The sequence below is a fragment of the Gobius niger genome, assembly GCF_951799975.1.
Source record: "Gobius niger genome assembly, chromosome: 13".
Taxonomy (NCBI): domain Eukaryota; kingdom Metazoa; phylum Chordata; class Actinopteri; order Gobiiformes; family Gobiidae; genus Gobius; species Gobius niger.
In genome coordinates this window covers 18309803-18328910 of record NC_136864.1, presented here as the reverse complement: position 1 = coordinate 18328910, position 19108 = coordinate 18309803, and the positions used below count along the sequence as shown (strand labels likewise).

Here is a 19108-nt window from a genome sequence, read left to right as displayed (position 1 = left end):
CGCCATCATGTCACGTGACCGGGTTACAGCTGAGGGCTGTTGGAAGTGGGCTGGCCCTGATGCTAGCCACGTTAGCCCCGTTAGCTGTCTGTGGTAATCCTGCAGGAGTGCCCGTGCCTCTTAGCCTGGCTAACACCAGACTAAAATCACAAGTGATATTTAGTCTGGGGACCACCAATTCATTTTCTCGTAGGAGAGGTGTGGTTTACGATCGTCCATAGTCGTTTATTGGGCGATACGAAAAAAAAAAAAAAAAAGTCATGCGTCTGCACGTAGCCCCAGCCAATCATATCATCGTATGAGATGACGTATGACGTACCCGCTGTAAACTTTTGAGCTAAATTATTTAGAACAAGGTCTAAAGCTTGATCAAAAAATACCATCGTGTCTGCTGCTGTCATGTTGGATCCGTAAATACACTGTTTTAAAAATTATCCGTAAATAAACTACAAGCTTCCATATATCGAATAGCGCGTCATCGTCTTGCCGTCCCTCCTCGCTCTGTGATTGGTTCCCAAATCCACCGGAGATTTGGCCATGGTCCCCAGGCTGTTGTGCAGTTCGAAATAATTCGAGCGCACACAGCAGCCTGGTGTTAGCCAGGTTACGTGCCTCTCGCTTTTCCAAACAAAAGCAGCCCCGGGAGAAGCCCTGGTGTCATGGGGAGGACACAGTGCGAGCGGTGGTCTCCCGTGTGCAGCTGTGTGGATGGATTTGGGCCAGCGTTAGATGTTAATGTCATTCTTCTCCGTGGCTCGGGCTGTGTAGGGAACTAGTCAGGCTCGTAGCGTCTGGATAACACAGGGCCAAGGCCAAGGCCGAGCCAGAAAAGGGGAGGCCGTGGGGTGAGTAGATTTTTGGCTGATGCTTGTTTGTCAATCCTCGTATTCTTGTCGAGGTATGTAGCAGCTGTGTCATAGTAAACGCCAGCCCTTTGTGTTGAACAGACATCGTTTCGCACAGCGCTACTACACAGAGGGGGACATAAAGAGCTTCGTTTCTCCTCTGTTGCTGCTTTAGAGCTACATACCTACGGCGGTTCATTTCACAGCCAGTGGTGTGCTATCGTATTTAATAGCTGAGCTCTATTGTGCGACAGTGGAAATGGTGTTGCTGTATTTAAATGCCATTGTGTTGTGATTTTGTTATCTTCAGTGTAAACAAGATCAGCGTTTATTATGCCGCTAGGGGCCTGTTTATCTCCAAACAACATGCTTCCGTCGGACCATATTACTGGGATGATTAATGACCCATAACTTTAAGCTAATGTTAATCTGTGCAATGCAGCAAAAAAAATATGTGTTTGTGGCATATCACGTGTCGATACGCCGTCTTACCGCCTGTCCAGTCACTGCTATATTCATATTTCCAGTTTCCCTCACACTGATGTATTGAAATACTGACACTAAGTTCTGATTCTGATATTGATGGACTCTGTGCTTGTGGGCAGAGAGGAGAGGAGCGTGAAACCCAGAGGATTTGGACCATTAACTTTCCTCTGGAGGAGTCTGTGAGCAGAGTCATGTCCTCATCGGGCTGTTGTCACCTGCCTGGATCCCTGTGTGATTACACTGGGAGTGCTGAATCAGAAACCTCCAAAGATTCAGAGGAGTCGGACTCCACTGCCCAGGCCCAGTATGTCGCCAAAGTGACCGCTAAAGATGGACGCCCACTTTCCACGGTTGTTAAGGCTGTCGGTTTGCAGAGGTGCGTTTTAAGGCCCACAAGTTTATGCAAAATGTGCCATGAAATATTGTCAGATAATAAAACTATGGAATAATTTACAAATAAAGAATTTCACCTTTACATGAGATTTGAGAATACTTGTTCGGATAAATAATTTCTCCCTACAAGAAAAATAATATTTACTTTTAATACTTTATTGACATGAAAGGGTGCAATGTTTTTGCCATTATACTGATTTATGTTCTATTCTTTAGTGATGTGGGCATGTGTCGGATCTGCCATGAAGGAGCTGGAGGGGAGATACTGCTGTCCCCTTGTGACTGCACAGGGACACTGGGCAAAGTACACAAAAGCTGCCTTGAAAAGTGGCTGTCATCCTCCAACACCAGCTACTGTGAGCTCTGCCACACCGAGTTCACTATTGAGCGGCGACCACAGCCCCTAACTCGGGTAAATTAGTCTGTTTTATTGGAACTATACCCTTTTGCCTTTTATACCTTCCTTTTTGAGTTTTCCAAACATTCTAAATACAGACTTTTTATAAAGAGAGTAAAATGTATTTATGTAAATATTGCACACATATGTTGTACAGTGGCTGAAGGACCCCGGTCCACGCAGTGAGAAGCGCACTCTGCTGTGTGATATGGCTTGTTTCCTGCTCATCACGCCCCTTGCTGCCATCTCTGGTTGGCTGTGTCTGAGAGGAGCCCAGGACCATATTCAGCTCAAGAGCAGAGTGGAGGCTGCAGGACTCATCGCACTCACCATTGCCCTCTTTACCATCTACATCCTCTGGACACTGGTAATTTTCAACACATTCTATCGCTTTTATAATTTCTCACAATTTTAACAGTGGACATCGCAAACCTCCAAACATCACTGGAAACATTTGAAAGATATTTATTCATTATGTAACCTATACAGTGAGCGTGCAGTGCTTAGATCACCTGGGCCACTGCAGTAGCGCTGTCCCACCTGAAGGCTGTACAATAGTGTCTCAAATTTCTTGGTTCTGGATTGTCTAATTCTCTGCCGTGACCTCTTCTTATTTCTGCTTCGTCTCAATCTCAGGTGTCCTTTCGGTATCACTGTCAGTTGTACTCGGAGTGGAGAAGGACCAATCAGAGGGTGCGCCTGCTCATGCCTGACATTAAAGGGGGCCACACCACCCAGCGCTCGATGCCGACCAAGTCGACCAAGAAAATGACTGACGAGACTATTGTTTGAGTGCCAAGTCTAACAAGCACTCTCTAAAACAAGTTTAAACGTATTAAATAACTTTTGCACTTCACCTGGACCATTGGGAGAGAGAGACAGACTATTCCCTTTCTTCTTTTGTGGAAGCACTTGATGTATGATACACAGTATTGAAAGACCACTGAAGTGTCTTGGGAAGAACTCATTCCAGAATCACAGCTGAACGACACCCATTGGATGCCTAGAGCTGCCATGTGAGCTGCTCCTTTCATTGTGGACTTGCCAGCTTGACATAATGTCGAACACAAAACTGAGAAACTAAGACACAAGCTAATGTAGCAGGTTATAACTGATATGGCATGCTACTACAGTATAATATGAAACAATATTCACTACCTATAACCCCCATGCCCTGCACAATGTATTTAGCTGGTTTTAAACAATGGGCAGTCAGTAACCCAGGGGATGACAACATTACAGACATTCTACTTGTCTTATTTGAGAACCTGGTTATCTGCGGCTCTTAAAATTTTAATGTAAAGCTTTGTCATGAAAAGCGGTTTATGGTTGAAACATTTCACACATGGGGTCAGTATAGATTGTTGCAAAAAGCTTAATATGGCTTCTGTTCTACGGGCTCATGGAAATGGTTAAAGTCTGAACATTCGTTTGCAGTCTAACTGGGTGCAGTTTCTACTACTATTGTAAAAGCGCATTGCAACACCCCTGCTCCACTTGTAAATGCACCATTCATTCTTTGGGCTGTGTAGCAATGACTAGTAGTGTTATGTCTAATGTCATGAGAGGTGAGTTTTAAAATAAGGGAAAATACAGTGTTCAGAAGACAAGATGACAAGTTTTGTTCAACATAAACCTGATCAGTGCCAGAGTAAGTGTAAAACGTGCCAAAGTTTGGCAATCTTCACTGATTTGAGATGTCAATCAATGTATGCAGCTGAGCACACACTAAACAGTAATTTGTGTTGTTGTAGTCTTCCTGCTGCATCCCTTGGAAAGTTGGGTTAGTGTGCAATAAAACATGAGGGACTTCTGAATTCACTGAGGGTTTGTTAATACATTCTGATCACTGGTGAGTTTATGTACCAGAGGGCTGTTCCTATAGAGTGGACCAGAAAATCCAGACATGCAGACAAACCCCAATAGCTCACTCATGTGACCAAGAGAACAAAGAGCAATATTACAATTACAATGGTCTTTCCCCCCCTCAATTTCAATGATATACATTTATTATGTATTTATCAAGTTTTGACTTAAACTTTTAATTTGGACCAAACTCCGATAAACCAAACTTATCCAAAGTCTAGCTTTTGAAGTCACTTTTCTGGAACGCCCCTTTGGTTGAGGACAATGTGCGTTTGTTTTTCGGAGACAAGAGCACAATCTCAATGTTGTAAAATTTTTATTTCATGGCATTAATATAATGTATGTGAGCAGACAAGCTATTCAAAATCAAAACAAAAAAAATATACTTTACACAATAAGAGATTCAGCAGCATCAAAACCATGTTTGAGATGAAGACTTGACTAAGGACGGGACGCCCGAAGCAGGACTGCTGGTACGGAGAGAAATAAGCGGGTCACCTGGAGACCTTCAGCACAGGAGAGGTCTCGGGGTGTCAGCTCCACAATCAAAAGTAACCAGTAGCTTTTGGATGATACCATCAGTCCTGATTTCACACTACAGTGTAGCAAACCTGGGTCAAATTATGATTTGAAATCATTTCAGATACATCTGAGAATTGAACATTTGTGGCTTAATGGGACTGATCTTGCTTGTTAAAAAGTGCAGACAAACACACATTGCACCTAAAGCAGATGGAAGCAGACCAGCGCACTGGATTTCAACTAATAATCGACCCAGGTCAAGTTAAGATGCGCTGAGGCTACAGGTTCTGACAGCACTGTAGCTTGCTCCCTCTTTGGCCATCTGTGGTTGGTGGCACACTGATGTCTACCACGTTATTCCCCGGAGACTCATCATGGGCGGACCTTTCAGCAATCTGCTTCTGCGACACAATCCGGTATATTTCTGGGACAGGAAAAACACATTAAATTATGTTGTGCCAAAGCAGTGTCGTTACAGAATTTAGTTAACTTCTAAGAAACCGCTATAAGCGAAAGGTTGTGTCGATCTAAACTAAATGCGGAAAGTTTTTCATGTGAAATGCTGTTTTACAAATGCCCTATGCATCATATGGGGCGCCCTTCACCTATCTCTAACTCTAGTAGAACAAAATTAGATTAGATAATGCACCATGTGGTTTATGCAGCTTTCAGGAATCGTATTGGCTTTAAACCAACTGTGATGACCCACAGAATTTAGGACTTTACTCTAATTTGCATCATGAGAAGTAATGACGACCCACCTGTAAGGATATTCTTGAAGGCTTCTTCAACGTTTGTTGAGTCCAAGGCTGAGGTTTCAATGAAAGACAGATTGTTCTTTTCTGAAATAAAAACAGAGTTTTAGTAGCTGTGATGAATCTGCTTTCAAAGTGATGGGCAGAAAGTTTGAGTTTGCACACCTGCGAAGGCCCGGGCCTCGTCCGTGGGCACTGCTCTGAGGTGACGCAGGTCACTCTTGTTTCCAACCAACATAATCACTATGTTGTTGTCTGCATGGTCCCTTAGCTCTTTTAGCCAGCGTTCCACATTCTCATAAGTCAAGTGTTTGGCAATGTCATACACTAACAGTGCTCCTACAGCCCCTCTATAGTATCTGAGAAGGTAAAAGCACAAGGTAGGGTTAGGTTTGGGGTTAGGGTTAGGTAGATTTAACAAGTATACAATGCAAGTCTCGAACGCACAAGCAAAGCCTGCTTAGAAAATGAAGAGAACTCACGACTGAATGGGCCGGCTACTTAATAATATTATATTTGAAAACAATAGCCACTGTGTTTCTCTAATCCAGACATTTTTTCAGTGACTTTTTTTTTCTTCATATTTTCAATATACAGGTGCTCGTCATATAATTAGAATATCATGAAAAAGCTCATTTATTAATGTAATTCAACTTAAAATGTGAAACTAATGTATGATATAGACTCATTACATGCAAAGTGACACATGTCAAGCCTTTATTTGTTATAATTTTGATGATTATGGCTTACAGTCCATTTCAAAATCTTTACATTTTATGAGATTTTTAATTAAGGGTTTTTACAAGCTGAGCCATAATAATCCAAATTATAACAAATAAAGGCTATACATATCTCACTTTGCATGTAATGAGTTTATCATATATTAGTTTCACAGTTTAAGTTGAATAACAGAAGTGAATGCACTTTTTCATAATAATCTAATTATATGACGAACGACTGTACTGGGTTTATGTGTTTTTGTGTCAAGGTGCTTTATCACCAGAGGTGGTCAGTAACAACGTAAATTTACTTAAAGGCCCGATTCCTGATTTTGTTTTATTACACACAATAAAAGAGGAAAATTCTCAGTTGAAATATTAGTTGTAGTCCAAACTCATTCCTATCTTTCTTGACACATTTGTATCATCCCAGTTTTTCACAGGGAAGACTTTAGAGGCACGTTTCACATTTCACACAAATGCAAGAAAACTAGCCTGGAAGTTTATGAAATTGAAACCCATTATTTATAATTAAATGCACAGTGTCTTTCCCACAAATGGTTTAAAATACAATAAAATCCTTATCGTTCCACTACTAGGAAAAAAAAAAGTAGGTAGTGGTGGTAGGTGGTGTTGTGCAGACCTCCTGTCAATGTCATTGACTCATGACAAGGAAGAAGGTTTCAGGTGGTGAATTTGGGTGTCATAATGTTTTCAAAGCCACTCATTTAAATAATTCAGTTCTTTAGCTTAACAACACAACGCATAGAATGTTACCCAATAAATACAATTGAAATACAAGCATTTATTTAATTACAGATATTTTCATAATTGAAAAATACCTAATAAATGTACAAACAAACATGTGCTTTTGCTGTGAGCGGCTCCGCTCTCTTAAGACATGGCTGTAGGTTCTCATCCAAATCCATTCTTTCATTACCCACAGCAGAAATAGCATTCTCTGGGTTGAGCTGGTCATTAGGAGCATGTTTTGTGCTTTTAAGTAATAATTTGACTGAGTGACTGACGAGTTCTATCTGTACTTTTACTCAAGTAATGAAATCAAGCACTGACCACCACTGCTTATCACTAACAGGTATTGTATTGCATTGCCCCAGCCATGCAGAAGGGGTTGATGGGGGAAATTGTACTTGGAAAACCCCTAAGAAGGAAAGGCCCCACACAAACATTGGGAATAAGACATAGTCCTGTAACAGAATTGCTGCATGCAGTCAAAATGTCAGTTTCCACAAAACTCACGCTGAGGTGATGGCTCTGTAGCGCTCCTGTCCCGCTGTATCCCAGATCTGAGCCTTTATTGTCTTGCCGTCCACCTGGATGCTGCGTGTTGCAAACTCCACCCCTATGGTGCTTTTACTCTCCAAGTTGAACTCATTCCTTGTGAATCGAGACAGCAGGTTACTCTTGCCAACACCTGAATCCCCAATTAACACGACTGTGAAGACAAGTGAAAAGATACTGAAAAATATTACAGTGCAAAACAGGAAATATTGGAAAGGAATGTTGTCTGACAAAATGTCTTTACTCTTTACCCTTTTACTCTATATTTACAGAAATACACTACAAGACAAAATGTGTTTCAAAAATAAATAATCGAACAAATAAATATATTTAAAAAAAGAAAAATATGTGTCACTTGTTAGAGCCAAAAAGGCTACCTCAAGACCAGTAAGTTGTTCTCATGGCTACCAATTAAAAATAATAATAACTGTTTAATTATAAACTATTAAGCATATTATATGATAAATTAAAACTTAACTTAAATCAGCCTCAAGAACACAAATAAATGTATTTTTTGACATCAAGATGCAACAAATTGAACTGTTTTATGTTTTAGAAAAAGTCCCAAGGGCTACTGGGGATACCCCCAAATATACCCCAATATACCCTATACCCTTTGAGGCATAGGGTGCATAGGGTTGGTGACCCCCCTTTTCTCTCATTTCTCTCATATATAAGGAGTGGTGAAGGAAAATTGGCCATTTCGGCGCAGCCACTAGTCTAGCGATTAAGGCTGCTGCCATGTACACAAAACACTGTTCCGACCTCAGAGTAGGTTTGAGACATGGTTCTGAAAACTTCCTAATGTCTTTCCCCACTATTCACCCTCATTCACTCAATGCTGTTCAATCCAATAAAGTCTACAGGGCCCCTGCCCAAAAAAGCGTATTCCTAAATTCCCTTTTTATGGGTTTTAAATATGAAGTCACACATGAGACATATTCCCTCTCCAAGAATCATTGCTCGAGAATTGCCCAAGTTAATTGGATCTTCGGAACAAATAGGCAGTCATCACCACATTTCTTTTTAAGGTTTTCAAACAGTATCAAAAATCTCATATTTGGAATGGGATCATGTTACGTGTGTGGTCAGGTGAGAGATAAAAGCTTGAAGTGACTATGACATCAAAAATGCTGATGGGATGTAAATGATTTGGTTCTTCTTTTCTTCCAGAGGAATGCCCCCTGACCATACCAGCCCCCTGACCAGAATCTCACTCAAAATGTGGAGTTAAAAGCGCTTTGTGACTGTCTGTGAAAAGGCACTATACAAATAAAGTTCTTCTTCTTCTAATGCCCATTTCATCAGAATGGAAGCAACATGAAAGATCTAGAGATTCTGCATGCATGTATCAGATTCATGTTTTCTCCAATGCCATCAGCAGCTGTATCTTGACCAAAGGACACAGCGCAGAGCATAAAGGAGTACAAAGGAGTGTCAATAATTGTGACACTGTAAACTCTCAGTTTTTCTTTCTCTTTGTGCTGGGAACCATATGTTATTGTAGTATGCAAAATATGATTAAAAATAAAGTTGAAGTTTAAAAGGGTACATTTTTGTCCCATGGTATTCTTTTCTTATATTCACCAGGGGTATTTCTTGAGGGTGCTGTGCAAGACTCGTGTGCATAAGCACAATGATTTGGATTATAATTTGCAGGATGCCTTTCCTAATCAACACCTCTTTGAAAAAAGATGGATTATAATTTGTAGGCTGTTTAAATGGAACACCCAAAACATAGCACTAAAGGAGTACCACTAGATTTGAATTAAGTCAGTGATATTACTGGTGTCTTATAGCAGTGGCTCTCAACCTGGGGGTCGGGACCCCCATGGGGGTTGCGAGACAAATTTGGGGGGTCGCCAGATCATTTAGATAAAATATACATATTTTCAGTAGCAAATAATCTAATGTTTTATTGTAGTATGTGTTTACTATTGTACCAGAGTGCCATTATTTGTTTGTAGTTTCATGAATTTTATTTCAGCTATTTATTTATTTTTTAAATTAAGAATTATGTAGGCTAATGTTCCTATTTCTCATGGTGTGACCCGGGCGGGGGGTCACGAACCCCTTTACCTGTTATAATGGGGGTCGCAGCTCCAAAAGGTTGAGAACCACTGTCTTATAGATATCTATAAATTGGTGTTTTGGCCAGCCTGAGGATCTAATTATCTGCGGATGTCACATATCATACCATAATAGCGCTGCATGATTTTCAGATAAAACCTAGCTGCAATGTCCCTGACAAGAATAGCCGTTGTAATTAGATTTGCACTCTATGTTTTAAAATAGAGATTCAGACAACACTACACATTATCAAACTGTCCAGGAGCTTTAACGCCAAGGAGAGACTAAAATATGAATTACTAAATTAATACCAGAATCACATGTATTTATGTGTGTAGGTCTGGTACACACTATTACAGTAGTGTGAGAGTGAATGGTGGTGTTTGGAGGTGCTGATGGCGTAGACTGGCAGCTTCGCTTCAGTCACTCTACCACAGGGCAGATGTAGCCTACCACCATCACCACCATCACCACCATCACTACCACCACCACCACCACCATCACCACCATCACTACCATCATACTGAATACAGTGTAGCCCTTTGAAAAGTGTACACCATTGCTTTCATTACAGATGCTATATATAAACTATTGGTCTTATGCCATAGAGGTAAATGCACAGAGAAATCAGATGACTTTATCAGCTATTACTGGTGTGTCTGTTGTTCGCATCACAACAGGAGAGGAGGTGCAGTGTTGTTGTTTTCTTCACTGAGGAAATTGAGCCCAACTTTGTCCCTGTCCAACACAGTGCTCCCCTCAGGCTGCAGGAAGCTGATAACAGCCTCATCAAAACCTGAATCGACAGTTTCACAGTGCCTTGCCCTTCCTGTTAGGACTAAGATTTGGGACGATGGGCCGGGTATAGCCCAGGACAGGAGAACCAAAAGGGTGTGTTTGTGATGGGATGTGTGTAGGGGGGTTCTTCCCTCCAGCAGATGCCCTATTCATACCACAGAGGAGACTTTGTTACATCTAAATGGCGGTTTTGCATGTGCAGGCCCAGGATGTTAATGTGCCCCAGGATTACGATCAAAGGAACTCATTCTGGATACAAACATAGGCTACTGTATACAGGGCAACATTATACATATACTTATTTCAATGACACAACACAAGCTGTTAAAAACACATCCACAATGACTTTTTTCAGCATAACAAGTCAATACAGCACCTTGAGCATCTTCACAAGAGGAGGATGCCTGTGGATCAATAATAGGTACTGTCGCGCATAGGCCTGGGATGAGGTGAAATGGGTCATAAATAAAAGTCTATCCCACAAATAACACGGGCTTTCATTGTAGCCAATTACTGCACAGGGAGTTGATAAAACTTTAATACAAAGGCAGTGCAAGGACTGGGTGTTGCATCCTATAAATACAGCTTGAGGCAATGTAATGTTACAATGTGAGTATTGTGTTATAATAGACCGACTGTCACCGGTGATTACAACATCAGCACTGATGCTTAAAAAGCTCATATGGAGCTATAAGAAAAGCAAAAATATTTGTTTAATAAACCATGGGTAGCTTTGTCGTTATGGGTAGGGTATGCAGTCATCTTTACCTTTGAACAAGAAATCGTATTCATCGTCTCGGTTCCCCATTCTACGAGGCTGCTCCGACGCTGGTCCCCGGAAAAGGCTGCGTAGAAACCGTAGAAACTAGCGTGAGCCCGTGTTAGCTGTAGGATGTAAAATATAGGATAAAGGTTTGGAATGGAGTGTGCGCCAGAGTCGGCTGCTGTCAGGGCGAACTGGCCGCAGAAAAGGAGCTGAAGTCTGCAGAGGGAGGGGAGGAGTCCCTGTGATGCGCATAGCTTTCGCCAGGGGGCGCGCAATGCTGGCATACCCACAGAGTCTCCTCAGCTCCGAGGAAACTGTCACGACTTTGTGGATGAAACGACGCTTTTCATGCTTCCCCGAACTTTATTATTTTGTATTATTTTTATTTTGTTATTATGTATACTATTGACTTTGATCATGTACACATAAAGCACCGTATTTGGTTGTATTTGTTGCGATAAAAAAAAAAACTTTTTGAAACATGATTTAATAAATAAATAAGTAAGTAAGTAAGTAAGTAAGTAAGTAAGTAAGTAAGTAAGTAAGTAAGTAAGTAAGTAAGTAAGTGAATAAATAAATAAATAAATGCATTTTGTTTGGTTGGGGGGATGTCCCTTTAATGCAGCTGTGACAGTTGGCTCCTCCCACCACCCAGTTACCCCACTCTGATTGGTCTAAACAAAGGCCAGCTGACGCAGGGGAAACCACGTGCGTCTCCCTTCTTCAAGATCAAGATGGCGGCCTCCGTGTGTCGGTGTTACGAGGTAAGGCTATTCATTCGCTGCTCACCTTGTTCTTTTAATCAGTTGTCAAGGTCTTGATATGAAAGTGCATGTTTGTGACAGTGTCAGATTGTGTGTGAAATAAACCAGTGAGGTTTTATTTTGAACCCCCCCCCCCCTCTTGTTTGGTCTTCTTGGATCAGAACAGTTCATGATGGCATGTTGAGTCAGCCTCACTCCTGGGTCAACATGTGTGGAAATGTGTGTATTATGTGTGTCCTACGAAAGCAGAGACATGAAGACATAGAAATTAAAGGTTGTAGTGGTACAATACATTTTAGATTGCAGATGCAAACTAGCTAACTCCAACAATGGGCAAATCTTGAAAATAGAGGGTAATCGTGTTTTTATTCTCTCCATAGCTGTTGGGCAAACGGGCCCTGACTCTTTGCTCTCGACCCCTGGTGTCCTCGGTTTTTCATAAAGATGTGTACAGGTTACATCGGACTCCAGCCCCGTCGGTGCAGGTACAAATCTCTAAATTTAAACTGGTGACACTGAAACATTCTTCTGTCCTAAAGTGTGACTGGGGACTGGATGCTTACATCACTGTCTGTTCTTCAGGTGCGGTACTCCTCTGGGCGCAAAGGTTTTCTTGGAGAATTTGTGGATAATCTTCGACAGGAGCTCAGTAAGAATCAGGAGATGAAAGAGAACATCAAGAAGTTCAGAGAAGAGGCAAAAAGGCTTGAGGAATCTGATGCCCTTCAACAAGCTCGCAAGAAATTTGTAAGATTCACTTTTTAATGAGGATTACCATAATAGATTGTTGTGTATATATATATATTGGTTTGGGAAATCTAATCATCCACTAACTTAGGTGAAAAGTTCCCTGCCTAGAAAAATACATACTCCCCACTGTACCGACGATTGAGATCCCTGTGTATAAAATAAACCGAGGGGTATCATTCTGGATGCCAGGCTACCAATACATTTGTCAGACAAACTGACCACCAGAGACAACATTGTCAACATGTCATTATGAAGGCTCAACATCTCCTTTACTTCCTCCGCCTATATCCATGATCTTGTCCTTACAGTCATTACCCAGATCTCTCTTAAGAAATAAAATATGCACAGATTTCTACGTTTGACAATAGCAATATTGTATTTGGGCATTAAAATGCATTAAATATGACTTGCTGCTTCCTGTAGAAACCATGTATACTACAAAGCGGGTTGGACTTGTCCTGGAGCCTGTGCCTCTGGATAAATGGTACTACAAAGCATGTTATCAGTTGGTTTAGTTAACCCTGAGTTTCTCTGAGGTTTTGTGAGTGCGCTCATGCGGAACAGAAGGAGTCGGCGCTGAGTGACCGATCATGGCCAGAGACGGGCAGTTCATCTGAATATCAAAATCTGTCACTAAACTCATGACTGGTTTATTATTATGCTGCGCAGGATTGCTGCATGTCTGAACCAAGCTGCGCATAAAAACAAGATGAGAAAGGAGGATGTTTACTTCACGTGTTGACAAAATTAATTACAACTTAAATGTAACACACATATAATTATATGAATGAGAAGTAAGCCTAGTCCTCTAAAATCTGCGTCAGTAATGTGTAGCATAAGTTACAACATTTTATAATCCATGCAAGCTTTGATATAAAGGAATCAAGCTGCCTCTCGGTCCCTCCACACACTGCAGAGTTAGGCTGAGTGAGTGGAGGATTGTCTCCTCTGATTGGTCAAAGAGCCGTCTTCCATCTTCGCTGCGAGCTAGACCCTTTGTTGAGTTAAGCCCAAACTTACCCTGTTACCTCTCTCATCCAGCTTCGTAGTTTGCCCCTCAGCTCACATTCAGAATCATGTAATTTTGTTTTTATGTCACATAAAAATGACCTATAATCTGTCTACTCTAACTCTCCACTTGTTTATGTGTTCAGAAATCCATAGAAGCCGAGACTTCAAAGACATCAGAAGTGTTTAAGAAAACACTGGGCTCTTTATCGGACACGGTGAAAGAGGTCAGATCCACTGGAGCTTTGTTTGTTTAGTGCAGGGCAAACTGTTTGTTGTGGTTGTAGGGTCTGGAAGAAGTGAGTCGCACTGATCTGGGGAAGAAGCTCAAGGAGGGTGTGGAGGAAGCTGCGCGGACAGCCATTCACTCTGCTGAGTCTGTGTCTAAAGGAGGAGAGAAACTTGGCAAGACCAGTGCATTTAAGGCAATTTCACAGGTCTGGGGTTTTAATCGCTGTTTGTAGGCATTATTTTTCATATTGTTTTATGCCTATTTACTACCTGCACATGTCATTTGTTAGGGTGTAGAGGCTGTGAAGAAGGAGATGGATGCAGGTGATGCTGGTCCTTACAGAGCTCCACCTCAGCTGAGGAAGAGGACAGAGTTCTCCTCTAAAGGCACAGATGATCCCAGGGTCTTTGAAGCCAATGAGTAAGGAAATACTTGATTAAATAAAATTCTATTTAGTTATTGATATGGATTCTTTCTTGTTCCTGACTAGGGAGGCTATGGGTGTTGTTCTTCATAAGGATTCAAAATGGTTTCAGCAATGGAAGGACTTTAAGGACAACAATGTTGTTTTTAACCGTGAGTACTGCAGACGTGAATTATGCATAACATGTCAGATGCAGTCAGATTGATAATACATGGTCAGGTGTTGCACTGTAGGAGCAGTTCTTTCTGAGGCCAGAAGGTGGCAGCCTGTAGTTAATCATAATGTGCATGGCATGGCTTTGTTTCTTTCCTCACAGGATTTTTTGAGATGAAGATGAAGTATGATGAAAGTGACAATGTGGTTGTCCGAGCATCCAGAGCAGTTACAGACAGGGTTACAGGATTTCTGGGTAAAAGAGAAAAACACTTCTGTTTTATTCCTTAACATTCAGGTTTGAAATTCAGCTCAATATATTGTATCTGTTATTTACCAGGTGGTCTTTTCTCAAAGACTGAGATGTCCGAGGTGTTGACAGAGATAGTTAAAGCTGACCCCACTTTTGACAAGGACACTTTTCTCAAACAGTGCGAGAGAGACATTATTCCTAACATTCTAGAGGTAAAGATCATATTTGTTACACTAAATACTGAAATTTGTAGTAACTTTTTTTCCCTGCAAAATGCAGGCTATGATCAGGGGCGAGCTGGAAGTGCTGAAAGACTGGTGCTATGAAGCAGTAAGTTTTAAATTACTCATTTCGGTATGATTATACGGGCCTGGTTTTAATTCATTTCTTTTAAAGACTATAATCTAAATATTTGATTCTTCTCAATAGACGTACAGTCAATTGGCCCATCCCATTCAGCAGGCCCGTGCCTTGGGTCTCATGTTCCAGTCCAAAGTCCTGGACATTGACAACATTGATGTAAGTGCATTATAATTAAAGAATATTCAAATTAACATGCTATATTATAAAGGCATAACAGGCACCGTTTGCTTTGTGCTGCAGCTCGCAATGGGGAAGATGATGGACCAGGGCCCAGTGCTGATTATCACCTTCCAGGCTCAGGTCGTCATGGTGATCCGCAGCCCCAAAGGGGACATCGTGGAGGGAGATCCGGTGAGTCAGCCATAAGACCTGTAAAAATACAAGCAAGCTGATATGATCATGGTCCAGGAAGTACCAGAGAATTTTGTTTTTAATTTTTTGTATTTATCAATATCAATAAAAAAGAACACTAAATTAATTAAAATAATCATTCATATTGAATACAAAAGGCACATCATGTAGGATTTTCTTTGTAATTATTTCAAAAGCACAGAAACACGTGTCCCCAGATAATCGAGGTATAAACATTGATTTGAACCTGATCAAAAGAAATATTGATTTCTCACATCAATTGTAATGTTAATTTATTTACAATTCTAACCCTTTTCATCTGATATAAAAGCTATTTGTTTTTGTTCTTGATAGTATTATCACACCAGAAAGTAAACCAAACCAAAAATATAATAAACCAAGCCACGCGTTCATTTCCCAAGAAAAAGTCTCTAATAAAGTCCTAATTGGTGCTTTAGATTTTTAATCTTTGGAAAGCACACATTGGAAATTAAAATGGGGATTTTAGAACCTTTCTAAAACATTCTAGTCACGACTTTTTGTGAAATGACCTGTTCCCAGAGTTCTGACTGCCTTTTATATACTTCCTGAACAGGACAAGGTGATGAGGATGATGTATGTGTGGGCGTTGTGTCGAGACCAGGAGGAGCTAAACCCCAGTGCAGCCTGGAGACTGTTGGACATTTCTGCCTCCAGCACGGAGCAGATCCTTTAAGAAGGCCAGGCTTGTCATGGACAAATGAACTGAACCAAATAGCAAACATACGCCATGAATATCTACAATGACCAACTCTCCGTGACCTTATTCAAGCATAGTGACATCCTAGTCAGGCCACGAGTGACCTTAACACAACATTGAGTAATGTGTTCAAGACAAACCATCAAAAGAAACTGCATCACCGTGTCCAGTTTGTGGAAACCCGTGGATGTTACATTCAGCAAATTAACTAAGTAAAAAATAGTCAAATTGTTGATTTTCTGGTTGACCGCAAGTCTGTAAATATAGAAAGCCAGTTAAGGATAGTAAATGTAAACATACTTTATTCAGTAAAATTTTAATTATATGATTAAGAGCCAGTCCCATCACAGCTTCAAATACAATGTAAAGCCTCACAGACATTTGGGCTATGTACCTTCGGTGTACCATTGTTCTATTTATAAGTTAAACAAAAACCTGCTTCTTTGTTGACCGGGGCCATGTTATGTCTTGTTCACAGACCATTTGATTATGTAACTCATGTTGTACCATTGTTGTTGCTTTGTTTTTTTTAAGTTTGGTGGCTGTGGATTGTTTAATTTATACTAATGAATGTGATTTTTTTTTCCTCTGTGTAATGAACAGTATGTGAGGTAAACGTACTGCTTCAAAAATCAAAGTCAGTTTCTGTTGTGTTTTCTGGGGACAGGTATTACATCGATTTGCATATGAATACTTGCGCTTCATCATACACTACATCAAAAGTAGTGGTTCCCAATCTTCAACCTACCTCACGCTGGGCCCAAGTCCAAAACCACAGACTCCACAAATTAATCAAAGCATAAAAAAAATAAAATGGCCAATGAGCAGTTATAGCAAACACATATGTCATGAGTTTTTTACCATTTCACTTCCAAATCTTTTGGCCCCCTGCAGTTCGTTCCCAACTAGTCTAAAGGAAGGTAAAATGTTCAATGTCGAGTCAGTATTGAACTTCATGAACATTATCTCTGTTCCCTTTATGTAAATTCTAGATCCTTGGAGCAGGATGGACTAATATTTAAAGTGTGAAAAAGTGTACATTCCAACTGTAACAGTTTGAGTACTTTTAAATAAAAAGTGACATTTATGTGTAAACAATGCATCGACCAATGTAATGGCTAAATCTTGCCCTATGCTTCAAATTCACATTGATCTTTGCTATATAAAGAGAAGGTATTTCTTGTCTCTTCTTGCAGTAAAATGGCACTGAATATGATTTGCTGTGTTTCACCGACTCAGCAGCTTCTGTGTGCCATATGTTCGTGCTCACAGTAGAAAATTAAACTTGCAGCCACACTGTGCTTTGTGTGTGTGCCTTTTGTTTTTCTCATTTCAAATCTGACATGCCTTGATAGATGCCCATGGATCTAAACATTGACGCTGCTTGATAAACCTATGGATTTGGCTGTATTGAAATGATAGATCAGGCTTTAAATAACCTGTGCCTGTTCACACCCAGGGCCAGTATGGAGTGGACCTCATCCCACTGCACTGTCAGCAGTGATGAATGACTGGGGTTGTCCCAGTACAAACAAAGCCCCCTCCCCAAGTCAGTTTCCTTTGATAAACTCTACACAGTAACGCAGTATTGCATTGATGGAGACAATAAAGCAACTTTTAAGGAGCTGAAATATGCACAGTAGATAAATTAACAGCAAAGTCATGCCATGCATCAAAAAAGCTATTACTTTAATCAACTGCTTCAAAAAATGTCATAAAAACACTTTGACATTTTTGTTTGTTTTGTTTTTAAAATGTAATTGTAACGAATGATTTGTTTTATTGATTTTCATTGTGTTTTTAATGCTTTTTATTTTGTTTTAATGCTGTTTATTGTATTTTTAATTTTTTTTTAAATTTTAATAAACTTGCCTTGCCTTATCTGCTTAAGGCAAAATTTAAGATAGAAATGAAGGGTATATGAATGTGAGAAACAACATTTTTGGATGACTTCTCTATGCAACACTTTTTTTCCCCTCCATCTTTGACTCCATTATACAACACAAGTGAGTAGTGCAGAGTGTGAGGTTGGCTGCACAAACACAACCCTGACCGTGTTCAGAGCCGCAGGACAAGCACTTCTCTTTTATCTTTGACTCTTTCACATGTTTATTATGTACACTTCAAATTTCTACAAACTCTTCATCATATAACAACATGGAATTATGTATAAAGGCACGATAAATGTGTTAAAGCATTGGTTTCACAAACAATGGTAGTGTGCCACTGGTGATTTTTCAGGTGGAATAAGGTTCTCTGTAATTTTAGACTTTAAGTGAGGTGTTTCTGTGTGATATAGACATTGTTTACGGCCAAATTAGACTAGAGTTAGTTAAATGTAGATCTATTTCAGCCCTAGTCCAGACCTGATTTGATCTGGTGGTTCTTAGAATGTCAAAGCTTTTATTTGAATTTGAATTGTATTTATTTGATCAGGAATGATGCAAAAATGACATTAGTCTACAGAAGAAGTGATGTCTTGTTACAGGTTATAGCAAAAGAAATGCTAATTTCCACCCGCATTCCCTGGACAAGTTGATTTTATCCTTTCAAAAGTTCATAAAATATATACAGAAATTCTTTTATGAGGTGATCGGTGTGGAAAATTACATACTACTTTCACTACTATAATTGATATTCATTAAATTACTGGTTACTTATGTAATGCAGGATGGCCGAAAGGAGCACTCACAGCTCTGATGGCTCACATAAGGCCTTGACCAACTGCTCCAGTTACGATTATACTGAAAAATCTCCATTTCACTTGTTTTGCATAACCCACAGGCCATAAATATTTGTATGTCAATTATGCCCACAGCTGGAGCATGTAGGAGCACTGCTCAGCATGAGGGGATAATGTTTTCTAACTGAACGCAGTGGACTATTCATTAAAGCTACAGGGACGTCCCGCGGGCCTCGGGCAGGAGACAGGCCTCAGAGAGAATGCCACAGATCTGTGAGCTTTAATTGGCCCCTTAATTATGCATAAACACAGTTAGTTTGTGAGGTGAGAGGCCAAGGTAGGTCAAGTGTTTTGATTATATATTAAAAACTGTATCAGATGATGTAACATTCTAATGATGTAAACGACTGGTCGTAAATAATGAAGTAGCAAGAATCAAATAACAATATACCGTCTGCAACCTATTTTC

The 19108-nt window shown here is 40.3% G+C and overlaps 3 protein-coding genes across 3 annotated transcripts; 2 read left to right on the top strand and 1 right to left on the bottom strand.

Moving 5' to 3' along the window:
- The first annotated feature begins 719 nt into the window (after positions 1-719).
- Positions 720-3938, top strand: marchf2 (membrane-associated ring finger (C3HC4) 2). The gene is made up of 5 exons (XM_079568939.1): positions 720-845; positions 1451-1707; positions 1941-2136; positions 2279-2488; positions 2758-3938. Exons 2-5 carry the CDS (start codon positions 1523-1525, stop codon positions 2911-2913), a joined length of 747 nt encoding a protein of 248 aa, XP_079425065.1. The 5' UTR covers positions 720-845; positions 1451-1522; the 3' UTR covers positions 2914-3938.
- A 348-nt stretch (positions 3939-4286) lies between these two features.
- Positions 4287-11150, bottom strand: LOC306972306 (ras-related protein Rab-11B). The gene is made up of 5 exons (XM_079568880.1): positions 10922-11150; positions 7244-7439; positions 5430-5623; positions 5271-5351; positions 4287-4933 (listed from the first exon to the last, which is right to left on the bottom strand). The coding sequence occupies exons 1-5, from the start codon at positions 10959-10961 to the stop codon at positions 4788-4790; spliced, it is 657 nt and encodes a 218-aa protein (XP_079425006.1). The 5' UTR covers positions 10962-11150; the 3' UTR covers positions 4287-4787.
- Positions 11151-11613: 463 nt separating this feature from the next.
- On the top strand, positions 11614-16480 carry LOC306972573 (mitochondrial import inner membrane translocase subunit TIM44-like). The gene is made up of 13 exons (XM_079569236.1): positions 11614-11683; positions 12064-12168; positions 12266-12430; positions 13588-13668; positions 13729-13878; positions 13963-14093; positions 14164-14249; positions 14414-14506; positions 14591-14715; positions 14783-14833; positions 14933-15022; positions 15107-15217; positions 15813-16480. The coding sequence occupies exons 1-13, from the start codon at positions 11654-11656 to the stop codon at positions 15930-15932; spliced, it is 1338 nt and encodes a 445-aa protein (XP_079425362.1). The 5' UTR covers positions 11614-11653; the 3' UTR covers positions 15933-16480.
- Positions 16481-19108: the final 2628 nt, after the last annotated feature.

What these genes read in the sequence shown, in the direction of transcription:
- marchf2 (XM_079568939.1), top strand. Translation starts at nt 1,523, where the DNA reads ATGTCCTCATCGGGCTGTTGTCACCTGCCTGGATCCCTGTGTGATTAC. An exon ending in AAGGCTGTCGGTTTGCAGAG is followed by an intron (nt 1,708 to 1,940) that starts GTGCGTTTTAAG and finishes TCTATTCTTTAG; the next exon opens with TGATGTGGGCATGTGTCGGA. An exon ending in TCTACATCCTCTGGACACTG is followed by an intron (nt 2,489 to 2,757) that starts GTAATTTTCAAC and finishes TCTCAATCTCAG; the next exon opens with GTGTCCTTTCGGTATCACTG.
- LOC306972306 (XM_079568880.1), bottom strand. Translation starts at nt 10,961, where the DNA reads ATGGGGAACCGAGACGATGAATACGATTTCTTGTTCAAAG. An exon ending in TACAGAGCCATCACCTCAGC is followed by an intron (nt 5,624 to 7,243) that starts GTGAGTTTTGTG and finishes TTACCTTCTCAG; the next exon opens with ATACTATAGAGGGGCTGTAG. An exon ending in CGAGGCCCGGGCCTTCGCAG is followed by an intron (nt 5,352 to 5,429) that starts GTGTGCAAACTC and finishes TTTTTATTTCAG; the next exon opens with AAAAGAACAATCTGTCTTTC.
- LOC306972573 (XM_079569236.1), top strand. Translation starts at nt 11,654, where the DNA reads ATGGCGGCCTCCGTGTGTCGGTGTTACGAG. An exon ending in AACAAGCTCGCAAGAAATTT is followed by an intron (nt 12,431 to 13,587) that starts GTAAGATTCACT and finishes TTATGTGTTCAG; the next exon opens with AAATCCATAGAAGCCGAGAC. An exon ending in AAGACTGGTGCTATGAAGCA is followed by an intron (nt 14,834 to 14,932) that starts GTAAGTTTTAAA and finishes TCTTCTCAATAG; the next exon opens with ACGTACAGTCAATTGGCCCA.